We start from the raw sequence: 15,854 nt of genomic DNA, 5'->3' as shown, positions 1-15,854 counted from the left end.
ATTTAACATGCTCGTATTAGCATCTTGATTTATTTTTGCATTGCATAAATTGCATTTTAATCTTCTGTTTTCAGTTCTCTTCAACTCAGTAACTGCAGAAGAAAATTTTTCTTCAGTTATTAGGTCACTGTATCATGACACAAATAGATCAAGAAATGTCAACTGACTTCTTGTGTCTCTACATGACACAAACTGCAGCCTGGTTTAACTTTCAGATAATACACACTGGTTCTGATCTGCACACATGTGCGTGTGACTATTATGCAGGTGCGTAGCCTCATTGACTGCAGAGGCACTACTCACATGCTGAGAATGACTCCTGCATAAGCATTTGTAGGATTGGAGCCTACAGATGTGCAAGGATGATCTCTGAGCTTTAAAAGAGGAAATGCTACTTCCAAATGACCATTTTAACCAGGAATTAATGCACTTACCTTTTTATACAGTTTAACCTGGTGCTAATCTAAAGAGTAAGTGTTGAACGAATTGAGAACCATGTTAAATAGTACACATGAAAGTTCTTAATAAAAACTTTTTTTCTGCAACATGCAAATGAAGGACAGTTGATTTAAAGTGAATAAAAATCCTTTCTGCATTCTTCAGAAGGGGAGAGGACTAGAAAATCTATGAACCTCAGGATTCTGTACCCCTCTGACATACTGTTTTTCTTTTCCTGTTCCCTGACCCCTGCCCAGGATGGATTGATTTAGATCACTGACTTAAATCATTGATTTTAATCAATAAGCCGGAAACCTTGATTTAAATCATGTGGTTTTTTTGTTTGTTTGTTTGTTTTTAATATCTTGCATTTGTACTTTTTAGCAATTTTCCTAAAGAAAGGATGATTCACATGGGTTCATAAGAATAGCCATACTGGGTCAAACCAATGGTCCATCTGCCTCAGTATCCTGTCTTCTGACAGTGGTCAGTGCCAGATGCTTCAGAGGGAATGAACAGAGCAGGGCAATTATCAAGTTATCTATTGTTGTCCAGCCCTAGCATCTGGCAGTCAGAGGCTTAGGGACACCCAGAGCATGGGGTTGCATCCCTGATTATCTTGGCTATTAGCTAAGGTTAAGATTGTCACAGGTATTTTTAGTAAAAGTCAGGGACAGGTCATGGGCAGTAAACAAAAATTAATGGAACCCTGCAATCTGTCCCTGATTTTTACTAAAAATACTCCGGGGGAGGTGGGGGCTAACAGTCAGAGTGCTGCCAGTGGCTGACCTCCAGCAGCTGCTCCAACTCAGCTGCTGCTCTTGCAGAAGGGGCTGACCGTCTCTGCTCCAGCCCCAGGGGGGATAAACTAACCCGGGGCACTGCTCCGGCAGCCCTGGGAGCTGCTGGTCCAGGAGCCCTGGAATAAGTCACGGAGGTCCCAGAAAGTCACGGAATCTGTGACTTCCGTGAGAAGAATCATACCATTATGAATAGCCACTGATGCACCTGTCCTCCATGAATTTATCTAATTCTTTTTTTAACCTGGTTATAGTTTTGGCCTTCGCAACATCCCCTGGCAATGAGTTCCATAATATCTTTTTTGATATGGGGTGACCAGAACTGCACACAATATTCAAGGTGCGGGCATACCATGGATTCATATAGTGGCATTTATGATATTTACCTAAAGTTCCTACCATTCTGTTAACTTTTTAGACTGCCACTGCAGGTTGAGTCAGTGTTTTCAGAGAACTATCCCCAGTGACTCCAAGATCCTTTCTTGAGTAGTATCAGCTAATTTAGACCCCATCATTTTACATGTATAGCTGGGATTATGTTTTCCAATGTGCGTTACTGTGCATTTATCAATATTGAATTTCATCTGCTATTCTGTTGCTCAGTCATCCTGTTTTGTGAGATCTCTTTGCAGTCTGCTTTGGATTTAATGATCTTGAGTAATTTTGTATTATCTGCAAACTTTGCCACCTCACTGTTTACCCCTTTTCCCAGATCACTTATGAATACGTTGAACGGCATTGGTCCCAGTACAGATCCCTGTGGGGGACCCCTCTGTTTACCTCTCTCCATTCTGAAAACGGACCATTTATTCCTACCCTTTTTGTTTCCTGTCTTTTAACCAGTTACTGATCCATGGGAGGACCTTCCCTATTATCCCATGACTGCTTAGTTTGCTTAAGAGCCTTTGGTGATAGACCTTGTCAAAGGCTTTCTGAAAGTTCATTATATCCACTGGATCCCCCTTGTCCACATGTTTGTTTCACCCTTTAATGAGAGAATTCTAACCATTAAAAAATGTTGATTTGCAATTAAATATAGTCTTTACTCTAAATGTGGTGCTTTTTTATTCACCAGGAGGCTACGCTATATTAATACATTTATTTAAGCAATTATCTTACACTTTTTCAGGTTCTCAATTATTACATTTTTATGATGTTAGAAATGAATCGTTCACCATTTTCTTACTAGATTTTTTTTTTTACTTGCGATTTGTCATGCTCTATTTGGAAATTCAAATTCAGTTAAATACCAAAAAAGGTATTTTAATATTTGGTTTTTATTAGTTAAATAAAACTACCTCAGATATGCTGGATACATAAGAAAAAAAAATTCTAATGTTTATCCAAACGTTTTGCATTTAAAACTAAGTATTATGTGTAGTTAGTGAATTGAATTGACTGCTTCTGGTCACCACTCTCCTTGAAAATTTTAGAACTAATAGAACTTATATCCTCTCACACCTGTTTTTATTTATAGCTTGGAAGAGGAAAACAAACTTTCCTGCATCTTTAACTCCCAGGTGGCTTCTTAAATGGGAATGAACTAGTCATTATTTCAAACTGAAATGAAAATATTCTCTCTGCATCTGCAGATGAGGTTACTGCTGTCAAAAGCTGGTTTAGCACTCCTGCAAACTCTGGTTCCAGGTGCTTAGTCAGTGACTTCCACTAGTTCAATAATCCAGGGTGGATTTGATTTAAATCACTAGTCAGGAAGACTCGATTTAATCATGGATTTCTACATAAAAGTGCATTCTTGTTGGTTGTAATAGCCTTACTATGTATTCTTCACAACTCAGAGGTAGATGTAGGTTTCATTTTTAGAAGGTACACACTATACATTTTTAAAGTGATTTATTTTTGGAAACTTTTCAGATTAGTTTTACAGCTATATCAGAAAATGAATGATTGGTTATTTCATTTACCAAAGGTAATTGAAGCAGATAGTTCACCTCCCAATGACCTTCATCAATATCTCCAATTCAGCAGGTTAATCATTAATATTTGGAGAATTTTCTTGCCAGGCTGTATTAGGAGGAGAACATCACCAGACAGACATTAAAATTGTTTGTTTTAACTAAAACAACAACATTATGTATTCTGGATTTTTTTTCTTCAACAGCAAACATATAATATTTTAACAAACCAAGCATATGACTCTTTGAATTTAGTTAAACATTCAAGTTTTTAAAAATCAGGTTTGTTTTTGTTAAAATTGTTTAACTAAAATAGTTTAATTGACCATGTCAGCCAGGTCAACATGAGAAATTTAAAATATTGGCTTCTGCAGCTAACTCCATTGTCTTCACCTTCATTTTGCCGTTTTGTTCATAATCTGGAAAGGAAAAACAAGCTTTCCTGCTTTTTCAGGTCCCAAACGATTTCTCAGTTTGGAATGAATTAGTCCAAAGGAAGAAAATATTCTTTCTACACCGGTAGAAGAAGCTACTGCTGTTAAAAGTGAGATTATCACTTCAACAGTCTCTGAATCCAAGTGCTTAAGCGACTTCCACCAGTTTACTGGTGTGACTTTGTTTAAAACATCATCAACAAACATATGTTCTCCAGCAAACTCCTTCAGCAGTTAATGTTTGACACTGGTACCGAGTATTGAGAATATTTGCAAGAAAATGAGCTGGAGATAGTGCTTGTCCCATTTGGTTTTTTTAATGCTTGTAAGTTAACTCTGTCATTGCATATTTCTCTTTTTAAGATCTCACTCAGTTCCTTCCAAATTTCAACAGCGTCAGCAATAAAACAGCTATTTCCCTGCATTTTTTTTCAAGGCTACAGAAATAGGCTTCAGGGTACTCAGCATGTGTTTAACATTTCTCTTGAGCCCAATGATGAGAACTTTGGCTGTGACAGTGCCATCTATTTTTTTCATGATTTTGTTCACAAACTGTCATCAGATTAGGCCAGTTCTTGATATAGTGCTCAAAACAGTCCACTACTGAGTTCCATCTCGAGTCTTGTGGGAGAGTTAGCTTGGTTCCTCCCACTTTTTTCAGAGCAGCTGTTGCAAAGTGGTTGTTACGGAAATATTTTGCAATATCAACAACATTAGCCTTTATTTCTGGAACACTGAAGTCTTCGGCTAGGAGGTGCATCAAATAAGCACTGCAACTGTATGTTATTAGCTTGGGACTCTTCACTCTGATCTAAATTTCTTCTCATCTTGGATACATTTGCAGCATTGTCTGTGACCAAGCTGCTTACTAGATATTTGCAATTTTTTTTTTTCAGTTTGTTATAGTTTTTACTGCTACTTCTTGTAACTATTCTGCTGTGTGTGCATTTCCTGATGTATCAATTGTTTCTGTAAGGAAGACATTCCCGTCTTCGGTTGTCACACAAGCACATACAACAGGATCCTTGTGGACATTGCTCCACCCATCAAGACTCAGGTTAACAATTTTACCTTCTAGACCTTTCGCCCACTGCTCAATTTCTCTTTCATACCCTTTATCCAGAAATTTGCCTGTGACATCTGCTCTGTTGGGTGGACTGTATCCTGGTCTTAATGACTGAACCATGTTAATGAAGTGTGGGTTCTCAATTATACGGAAAGGAGAGTTTGTTGCATAAACAAACCGGGCAATTTTTTTCATCATTTACCTCTTCTTGTAATCTGCTGGTTCTTATCACAAATTTATCTATGGTTGTTTCTGGATGATGGAGATTTTCTTTTCTTTTTGCTACAGGTGATATACTGTGGCTATGTGACATACATGATGTGACTGAAACACTAGCATTGGCAAATAACTCTGAAACTATAAAAAATTATGGTGATCTTGAAGGTGGATAGTCTTCAGAATCCTGTATGTTGAGGATGGATTCTGCTAAACAAAATAAGTCAATGCAGTTATTTAATATTACCATACTGCTCATTTAGTATTACTCATTGCATTCACTGACACTCAGTACTACTTTAAAGGTGAAATTATTTAGATAGGGTTTTTTCCTCAAAGCATTTTATCAAAAAAATCCAATTTAAATTTTAAAAAATCGGATTTTTGATTTTTTTTATCCACTCTGCAATAATCTGACTTTCTTTAAAACTTTGGCAGCAAACAAGTACTGCTTGATATTGCTTTAATTCAATTTAAATAACTGTATTAAATTATAGTGCATTTAAGCTTTCATGTAAATTGTAGTAATTTTAAATAGGTTTCTTTTTAAAAATAACTTTTTTTTTTCCATTTAAATAAGCTATTTTTAAATCTATTTTTATTCACCCTGCCTTTGGCACATCTCCAAATCTAGTACAGTGACTGCCAGGGCTAAAGGGTTCTTCAAAGATGGGGTTTGGCAGTAATTGTAAGGAGGAGGGACCAACCAACTGCACAGTCATGGAGGGTAGAAAAGAGAGTTAGCGCCTCTTGTAGGGTTGAGGAGAGAAGCCATGAACCTACTGAAGGGAATCTCAAACAGTTTCATGGGCAACCAAAACTGTTAAGTCTACTTATATGGTTAACTTATCTGCTATTTAATTGCCCCACACTGTGTAAACTGGGCAGTTGTTTCATTTGCTAGAATATGGATTTTCCTTGCTACAGTTTTAGGTTCCTAAGAAGACTTGGTCGGAGAGATGGTTTGAGGTGACAGTAGTGATGATTTGGACAGTTGCACTATAGATGCTAAACAAAATCTTCATGGCATGCGTTGAGAACAAGCTTCCATGTTCAGGAATTATTGGGTGAGGTTCTCTGGTCTGTTTTATGCAGGAGGCCAGACTAGATTATCATAATGGTCCCTTCTGGTCTTAACCTATGAATCTGTACAGTATCTGTGCACATCTCTTGGCTTCCATCCCTAGGTTTGATTAGTGACTGTAAATGTGCATTGTGGGGCTCCATTTTAGTTTCAGTTGCTAACTTCCTGATCAAATGTTGTTGACTCTACGAGGAGAAAAATGTCTTTGCTAAGTACCTGTCCTGCAAACTAGCCCTGGGAGATGAGTTACATAATCATTAAATACAAATTAAATAAAAATTAAAATAATTTGTATGTAATGATTTAATTTAAATTTATGGCAGCCAAACTGCCCTCAGTACGCCCGTCCAGTTCTAGTGTCTGAAATGGGCTTGTGGAGGTGTAACTAATTGATTCACAAGTAAGTTGACGGGCAGAATTTGGCCTTCCAATTGGATCTGGGCTGTCAATTTCATTGAAAGAGAAGAAACTGGATGCAGTTCACTTGACCACAGCTGGGTTGATTCTGCAGAGCTAACTGGAGTGAAGTAGTGACAGTCCTTGGGCTTTAAAGTCAGCATGTCTGACTCTGGATACCCACGGGGAGCAGACCTGTTAAAGAATGTCGCTTTTCAGAGTAGAACTGCACCTTTTAAAGAAACATTTCTTTGTTGGTTACATTTCCTTAAATAAAATGTGGCAATGAAAGAGCCTTTAGTACAGAACCGATTCTGCCCCGGGAATGAACACCAAGAGGCTGCTGTGTATGTGGAGACCATCTGAAGGATTTTCTTGTTTCAGGTTGATGCAGTCTTATAAGTTTGCTAGATTTACTAGCTGCCCAGCCTTTCTATATATGGAAGTGAGTTGTTCCTATGGTTACTTGATGTAAAGCTAAGCTGTCCTTGTTCTGAGTTTTATAGGAGCACACTTATGATGTATTTAAATCTGTATTAGCACTTCATTGTAAAGACATCTTTGGGCGTTATAACTTGACTAGAGAAGCTTTGGCTTAGGCACTCTCCTCCTTGGTGTGTGTTTTTTCTGGTCCGTTGGGCAAACACCCTTTATTTAATTTCTGGTACTCTTCCAATCTCAGCTCAACCCAGCTTTGATTTCAGATTGAATTTTTGCAGTGATTAGTTGTTGCATTTGGTATTCATGGAAAAGAATTCATAGATTCTAGGGCTGGAAAGGACCTCGAGAGGTCATCGAGTCCAGTCCCCTGCCCTCATGGCAGGACCAAATACTGTCTAGACCATCCCTGATAGACATTTTATCTAACCTACTCTTAAATATCTCCAGAGGTGGAGATTCCACAACCTCCCTAGGCAATTTATTCCAGTGTTTAATCACCCTGACTGTTAGGAACTTTTTCCTAATGTCCAATCTAAACCTCCCTTGCTGCAGTTTAAGCCCATTGCTTCTTGTTCTATCCTTAGAGGCTAAGATGAACAAGTTTTCTCCCTCCTCCTTATGAATAACATGGTACATGTCTCTGTTTAAAGTCCATTTCTGCCTATGGTAATAACTTGTTCCAGGGAAAATGTCCTTAACATTTTTAGTAAAAGCTTATATAGTTATTTACACAATAACCCAGATTCTACATCAAGGTATTAAACACCACCTAGATGTGAAGACCTTTATTATAAAACCAAAAAGTAAATATAAAGAATGTTCTGGTCCATTAAAGCATTAAGCACAGCATGGCATACCTCAGCCAGAGGTCAGGGCCCTCCTGGGGTTGAGGGCAAAGGTGGCTGTAAATTACCTTTGTGCCCTCTGGATTCTGGGCTGTTCTAAGGGCTGAAATGGCCTCTGGCATACGTTAGAGCAGTGTGTCCTGTGGTACAGCCCAGAATGTCCATAGCACTTGTACTAAAGTCTTCCCCCAGCTTTGTCCTCAGCATGTCCCCTAGGATGGTGATTGCATGGATGCAGTCTGCCCCATGTATTGGCTGGAGCAAGTTGCTCCCCAGCCAACTCCCATGCAAAGCTCTAACACTTGGCTCCCATGACTCCCACCTCAGCCCTCTCACTCTTGTTGCCAGTCTCTCTGCCCCAAACTCCAAACACCACATATGTGTGTTTGTTTTTTAAAGTCCACTAACAAGGATTAATTCCCCAGAGCTGGTCAGCCCAACACTTGCACTGAAGGCAAGCAGCTGTGAGCCTTTCTGTATTCCTTCCCCATCAGCATTTGGATGGAGTCTACACCGAATTTCTCCCTAGATTCAGGCTTCCTTCGCTCTCCCTGCTCTGAGAATGCAACGGGGAGAGGAAGGGAAGCCCAGATTAGAGCTACAGCCCTCTGCTTTGGCTGATGGAGTCCTGTCCTCAGCCTGGAGTGGTGGGAGGCGTGAAGATCATCCCCAGTGCTTGGGGCGGAAACCCACTTACCAGGGTCCTTTGAAATCTGCAGTGGGCTGAGTGGGACCAGGAAACAGAATGGCTGGTTCCTGCCCTTTGGGCTGCTGCTCCTTTAAGAGGATGGAAGAGAAGAAGCAGCAGTGGCAGAGGCATTGTTGCTACTTTCTAAGGTGGAGAAGAGGAGCTGTAGAGCAGAGCAGCCCAGGAGCCTCCTGACAAAGAATGTAGGCCATACTTGCAGGTTGGGGGATTCCTATCCTGAGAAGCAGGGACTCTGACAAAGACTTGAGGGACATGGGGGATAATTGTTTGAACATGAGGTCCGAGTGTCATCCTGTGGCCCTCCGGGCTAGTGTGATCTTTGGATGCATAAACAGGGGAATCTCAAGTAGGTCTAAAGAGGTTATATTACTTCTACATTTGGGACTGGTTTAGCCGCTGCTGGAATACGGTATCCAGTTCTGGTGCCCACAACTGGGGAAGGATGTTGATAAATTGAAGAGGTTCAGAGAAGACCCATGAGAGATTAAATGAGTGGAAAAGTTGCCTTGTAGTGATAGCTTGAGTTCCTTCAGGTTAACAAAGAGAAGGTTAAGGGGCAACTTGATCCGTTTTTATGTACTGACACGGGGAACAAATATTTGGCTCTTAAGTCCAGCAAACAAAGCTAACAAAATCCAAAGGGTGGAAGTTAAAGGTAGACACATCCAGACTGGAAATAAGGCGTACGTTTTTATACTGAAGATAATTAACCACTGGAACAATTTACCAAGTGTTGTGATAGAATCTGTCACTGACCATTTTTAAGTCGAGGTTGGATGTTTTTCAGCTGTTGTTCAAACAGGAACCCTTTCTGGGCAATTCTCTGGCCTGGGCTGTACACAAGCTCAGACTAGATGATCACAATGGTACCTTCTGGCCTCACAAACTGACTATTGGAACTGTGTGCAAATCCTCCGAGCCAGAAGCAAGCCTGTGGGTGGAGGGGGCAGAGCTCTCTGGGGAGAATAAATGTGAGACTGAAAACATGGGGGGCAGAACAAAAGACAATGGGGGGGGACAGGAAAAGCTACAAAGGGATGGAGGAAAGGAGAAGGCACACACAAGGCACAAAACTCTCCAGTGAGGAAGCCAGGAGGGAAAATTAGCTTTGACAAATTACAGGGAACAGTTACGGTATGTTAAAGTTTATCACGTAGAAAGCTGATGCTGCATTTAAACACAGCGCAGAATTGTTTTACGCTGCAGGTAGGTGACTAGTTGGGGCCAGAATCCAACTCCTTGCTGTAGATCCAATGCTTCTAGAAAGAGGGTATTGTCAGTATCTGACAGTTGTGGGGGGAAAGACATACCCTAGGTCCCACAGGCAGTAGAAAACAGAACCTAGTGCTCCTGACTTAGTCCTGTCCTCTGACCATGGGACCATCTTCCTTCTCTCTGAAAGATCCAGTTAAACAGCACTTCTGTCCACAGAATTAAGAGTGAGAAGGAGCACCAGCGTCATGCAGAGGAGCAGAGGATCCAGGAGATGGCCTACCAGCAAGACACCTGTTCTGGGGAGAAAGCATGTGAAATACTGGCTCAACTCAGACTGGAGGAGAGAAGAGTGAGGAAGAGTAAGGAAAAGCAACAGAGAAATAAGGAATACATGAGGTGAGCTGGTGAACGATTGAGGGCTCCTTCGTCTTGTTCTCAAAATCCTGGCTTAGCCAGTGGGATTAATGAAGGCAATGGTATTATCCTGTCACAGGGAAACTGTTTTATTTTTGCAGATACATGGAAGCTTTAAGAGCTCAAATGAGGGAGAAGATAAAACTGTATAACATTGACTTGCCTCCACTGTGCTGCTGTGGGTCTGATTTCTGGGACTCTCATCCTGACACCTGTGCCAACAACTGCGTGTTCTACAAAAACCACAAAGGTATGAGCTCTTGCTTCCTAGTAAGGAATCCGTGTAGACCCAGTAACTGAGATCAGATGTCTGAGTCCTGCCGTACAGGCAAATGTAAAGCCTGGCTAGGGGTCCCCATAGTTTCATAGCGCCATTTCCATTAACTTACTCTAATGTGGGCTCTGCACTTATGTACGTGTGCACACATCCCCCATGCACACTCCCAGGGGACTATAGACCACTTGGGTAGTATTTCATTGACATAGAATAGAACATAGAATCTCAGGGTTGGAAGGGACCTCAGGAGGTCATCTAGTCCAACCCCCTGCTCAAAGCAGGACCAATCCCCACATTTGATAGCCTCAGTGGTCTGTTGAACTAGACTTTCTTGTAGCACAGATACTTTGTAACTTTTATACAGATGTTAAAGGGAGCTTGCTAAGCACCAGCTGCTGCTCTCGCTAATGCAAGCCAAATCCAGGAACTAGAAAAGCCTGGGCATTCTGCAGACACCCGACACCCTTTGTAACCCTTGCTTTGGAGAAACTGCAACTGTCCCACCAAGAGCTGGGCTGGCAACTTTCCAGGGCTGCGCCTGTTTCTGTTTGAATTAATAATGAAATGATATTTGAAAGAACTGATGGGGACACGTTATGGGGAAAAATACTGCAAAGCAAACATGTAAACGGAACAGAAAATGCCTGGCTCTTGGAAAATCCGCGCTCCACTTTGATGCCGAGGTCTTTATTGGAAGGTGGATGGGAGGGAGAGGTTATCAATCACCTCTAACAAAGGAGTCTTGTGCTTTTAAATTATCCTGCAGAACAATTAGGGTATTTGGTTGTACAGACATTTGGGGCAATCCTCATAAACTGCTTTCAAAAATACGATGTCATGAGACGTAAATGGGAAATGCAACAGTTGGTAGAAAAAATAAATAAATACACAAGCCTAAAGTCAGTGATGGCACATGCGGGTGCTGCTATCGCTATTTTACAGCGCCCAGGCTAGGGATGTAAAAGGTTAACCGGTAAGCATTAGGCTTATCGGTTAACCAACACTAACCGGTAAGCCTGACGGCCCTGCACTGGCAGGAGGGACCCCAGCCGTGCTGGCCAGAGCAGCCACATCGGGCTGGCGGGGCCCCAGCACTACCTCGGTTAACCAGTTGTAGTTCTAATAGTTTAACCAGTTAACTTTTTTTAACCAATATTTACATCCCCAGTCCAGCCATGTACGTGTATGTTGTAGAATGCCAGCTACTTAAAAATCAGCTTCTCCAGCACTTACCTTCTGGCTCCTAGGTTCAAGGTTCTTTATTTGCCCTGTACCCACTAATACATCTCAGACACATGCAATGGTGTTGGGAGCATTTCCCTAACCTATTTCAAGTGCTGCTTGTGGCCTACAGAAAGGGCCCTGAACATCTGAGCTGGCTGGTGAGTGAGTGAGGAATTGCTGTTCAAACTCTTTACCCTTTAAATGCTTGTGTGCCAAATACATGCAAGGCTCTCTTACGGAGTTGGGATTTTTCATGTCTAGTCTCCCATTTGGTGCCCAATCCTGCCCTTGCTCGTTTTGTCTCCAGTTCCCCCAGAGTCTCAGTTTCCCATGTGGTAATCTGCTAAGCACCTACGCCTGCCCCCACAGCCATGCAGAAGCTTATCTTGCTCAGTTATGCAGCAACAGGAGCACATGATTGCTCGATACCCGTAGATCCTATGAATTTTCCCCCTTCAGAGATGAGGCCCTTGGGAAAATGTCCCTCTCTATTTTTGTCAAGAGGCACAACTGCATTTTTTGTTTAATTCCCAAGTTAGCAAATGACTCCAGAAGTAAGCCCCAGGGCTCTGCGGGAAAGCTGGCTCAGGCTACAGTCACTTAGCACTTTCTGGTTTTTCAGCTTATGCTCGAGCGTTGCAGTCGGTCATCTCATCATGTGACATTTCGGATGGGAATTCAACCACACGACTTGCAATCCATAACTTAGCTTCAGTACATGCACCTTCTGTGAAGAATCCATGAAAGGTCGCCCTGGAATCAGCTTTTACGAATGTTCAGCAGACAGCTGGTCCGTGCACAGGGTAGACAATTGTTCCCCGGAGCAGTTTTCTGTCCCAGAGCATTCACTCTCTTCTTCATTTGTTAGCCCTTATCTAGAGAGACACTAGGTTTGTTTTGACTAATATTCACATTCAGGGTTAAATTGTACCTCTGACTCCTTTCATCATGTGTGATCCATATACACTACGGAAGGTGAGTACTCCAAAGGCCCAGAATTAGCCCTGCTGCTACCACTGATCAGTAATGCAAGGATCTAATGTAAAGGGATACCATGGGATGGTTAACATTGATGAGGGATTTTTGTTTGTTTGATGCATAAATCCAAATTTCTGTCTATTCAACTGCAGAATAAACCCTTCCAAGTTCAAAGCATCTGTGCAGGATTCTTCTGTGGCTGTAGTTGTGCATGCTTTCATGTTGTCAGAGTCTCTAAACCGGGGAGGGAGTGGGGGATAGCCTGGCTATGAGTGGGTTTCCCTCCCTCCCTGCTCCACCATCTCAACAATCCGTGTTCTGTTAGTGTCTGCCCAGAAGGCTTTTTTTGCAGCTTTTCATTTATAAAACGAACTGCTCAGAAAAGAGAGACAAATCTGCAACATCTTCAGCTTTTGCCCCATGAGAGAAAAACTTTAAGGCTTCTCCAGTTGAAGTCCAAAGAGAAGGAGGCGGTGAGATGTTTAAAACAAACCACCCAGTTCTCTTGTGTTGTCAATCCCATATTCTTCTCTCTGCAAGGTACAGAGCACTGAGGTTTTTCTCTTATTAGATCCTGGCAATAAAGAGGTCCCAGGCTGCCTATCCACGTGTATACTGTGCATTCTCATTCCGCTGTTTGCAAATGGCTCCATCAAGTAGCAGAATATTCCTATACTCTTCCCTGTGTGTTGGGAAGAGGAGAAACTGGTGCATCCTCTCCTTGGATTTAGTCCATTTATAAAGCAGGGTCAGAAACCCTCCTCTTCCTGTAGGAATATGTTGCAGTCTGGTAGTGTTTGCTTTGAAGATGCCCTACTTCCAGGGAAGGTTAGGGGGTGTCTGCTGACTCTCACTGGGGCAGTTGCCTTGTTCTCTGGCACTTTAGAGAGGCCACAGGCTTGGTCGGGTGGGAGGTGATTTGAGCTGGGCTGTTCTCTGGTGTGTGTAAAAAGAACCAGTAATAGGGTGAGTTTGGATTCCATGTGCTGTGGACACTGTCAGAGTTCCTGTCCTGCATGCTGGCGAGGAGTGGTGCAGAGTGGTCTTCCCAGGAGGAATTCTGTTTGAGGGAGCCAGAATTCCCTCTGGGGAGTGGTCCCTCTGCCACTGGGGAGAAGCCATCACACACCTCATCCCCCCCTTTACTTCTGGGTGGTTAGCAGCTGCCATAGGAGGGAGCAGGGACTGGTCTCCCCAGAAGAATTTGACCAGCTCCTTTGAAAAGGCACAAGGGACTGTGTCTCTGTGTCTGTGTCCTCCTCTAGCTCCCTCCCATACCTCCACATACCAACACTCTACTGTCTATAATTTCCTGCTTGTTCCATTGGCTAGCTAATCATACTCACTCATAAGACATGTCAAGTAACTCTCTCTCTCTCTCTCTCTCTCTCTCTCTCTCTCTCATATGATGTAATGAAACCTGCATCAATTTCCAGTTTTGCTTTGAGGCCTCACCGTATTCCCCATTGATGGACTGGCTAATCCCCAATTAGCTCTTCACATGGCTGCCAAGCACTCAGTAGCTTCTCCTGTGTCACCTGGCAGGAGGGGAGCAGGTGTAGCGAGCAGCTTGTTGTGAGGGCCCTGTCTCTTCCACAGATTGATGTACAGAATTTTAACATGCTTCCATCTACTTGAAATGTAGGTCAGTATCATTCTCCCTCGTCTACAAATGACTAAACCAAGGCACAGAGAGTCACGGGCAGAGCTGGGAAAAGAATCCAACTCTCCTTCGTCCTGGGCCTGTATATTAGCCACAAGGCTGTCCTTCCCCGTTAGTTCCTGGATTGTTTTGTTCCCTCTCTTGGTCCCAGGCTCTCTCCTATCTTTTCTTCTTAAGCATGGTCTTTGCTCCCACCTGTCTTTCTCCCTGCCTCTCTCTGCAATAGTCTAGTCTCCTCCCACAGCCTTTCCCTAAATCTCTCTGCTCCTGTCTCCCCACCGTGGCTGCCTCCTGCATGTGGAATGTGTTACTGCTCAGGGCCCAGGAGCAGCCGTAGTGAAATGGGAGCAGAGGTAAAGGGGGGAAGCATTGGTTGCCTGCTCAGAAGCCCTAGGAGCTGCTTCTAGTAGCCAAGAGGAGGTGCTGCAGGCAAAACAATGCACACTACCTGTAGCCCTGCTTATGAGTGACAGCAGGGATGAATGTGATTATTGCTGCCGCTGAGTGACGCTTAGCGGGTTTGTGTTCGGCCGGGCTGCATGAAACTGAAATCCACTTATCAGGAAAATAAATGGCTACACAGCACTGCAAATAAGACTAAGGTACAATCTTCTGATGGAACAGGCTCTGTTTCATATGGTTGCTCCCTCCTAGAGCGGAAGAAAACTGAAGCCCCTGGAGTTCCTTCCAAATTTTCTATGAGGGGGCAACATGTGCATGTCTCTCTCCACCCCTTAACCTCCCCTAGCTGCTACCATCACATGGAAGAGCAGGGGATCTGATCCCTTCACCCCATGGATCTTGAGCAATCTCCTGGATGCCCAGGGTCATATATATGTATGCCCTGTGTCTCTACTTCAGCTCCTGTTCTTGTCAGAACAGTTCCATTATAGTCAGGGTGTCCTCAGCTAGAAGGTATGCAGGGAACCTGTACAGAGGGAGGTGGGGGACTTCCCAGCTGCGGAAGGGCCTATAATGACAAATTAATAGCCTCCTACAACAGACTCATCACCGGGTGATGGGAGAGGAACAAGGAACGCTGCAGAGGCAATGATTTCATAGCTCACCAGCTCGGATCAGCTAATCCTGATGGTGTAACAGGATCTAGGAAACTGACAGACCTGTAGAGCATCCAAACTCCTGAGGCCCTGTTTGGAATATGAGTCCTAAGAACACCTAAGGCCCTCACATTCTTTAAAACCATAATCCATATTTGCTATATTAGAGTCTAGCAGATCACTTCAATTTCTAGGTGCTGTAGACAAAATGAAGGATCTGCATCCTACTTTAAGAAGGCAAAAGCTCTCCACATGTCCTTCAGCTGCCTGCTCCCCTGAGTTATTTATACCCCCTTCTGCCAGCTACCAGAGGTGTCTGTCTCTTCTAGATGTTGACAACATATGCATAGCTCATCAAGCCAACAGTCTTGTTGAATGGAGTGGACTCTGATGTTGGGGACTGCATCCTAACGGCTGTGTTACTCAGTTACTGAAGAAGCACCTGCACAAAGACGTGATCCTGGACTGAGTTCTAATAGCGTAAAGATTGGCTCACCCTGGTCTCCAGTAGGCGGTCTGAATGGATCTGTGCGTATATAAACGGGTGATAGCCTTGCAGGCATCTCTGTACCTCATCCCCTGAGGTCCAAGATGACCTCTAGAGCATATTGTAGTAATGCTGCTCTCACTGAGGGCAAGTCTACACTACAAAATTGTCAATTTAAGTTATATGGACGTAC

At 42.9% G+C, this 15,854-nt stretch overlaps 1 protein-coding gene across 3 annotated transcripts in view; it reads left to right on the top strand.

The window, feature by feature from the left end:
* Positions 1-12,627, top strand: part of CCDC15 (coiled-coil domain containing 15) — a 32,966-nt gene extending 20,339 nt beyond the window's left edge. For all 3 annotated transcript variants that reach the window (XM_026657996.2, XM_026657995.2, XM_026657997.2), the window contains exons 9-11: positions 9,777-9,956; positions 10,076-10,224; positions 12,098-12,627. In XM_026657996.2, the coding sequence (XP_026513781.1) occupies positions 9,777-9,956; positions 10,076-10,224; positions 12,098-12,219 (451 nt within the window). In that variant the 3' untranslated portion in view covers positions 12,220-12,627. The remainder of the gene's footprint in view (positions 1-9,776; positions 9,957-10,075; positions 10,225-12,097) is intronic.
* Positions 12,628-15,854: the final 3,227 nt, after the last annotated feature.

This window comes from Terrapene carolina, unplaced genomic scaffold, assembly GCF_002925995.2.
Source record: "Terrapene carolina triunguis isolate 2854851 unplaced genomic scaffold, T_m_triunguis-2.0 Scaffold374, whole genome shotgun sequence".
NCBI lineage: Eukaryota > Metazoa > Chordata > Testudines > Emydidae > Terrapene > Terrapene triunguis.
This window is presented reverse-complemented; position numbering and strand designations above follow the sequence as displayed.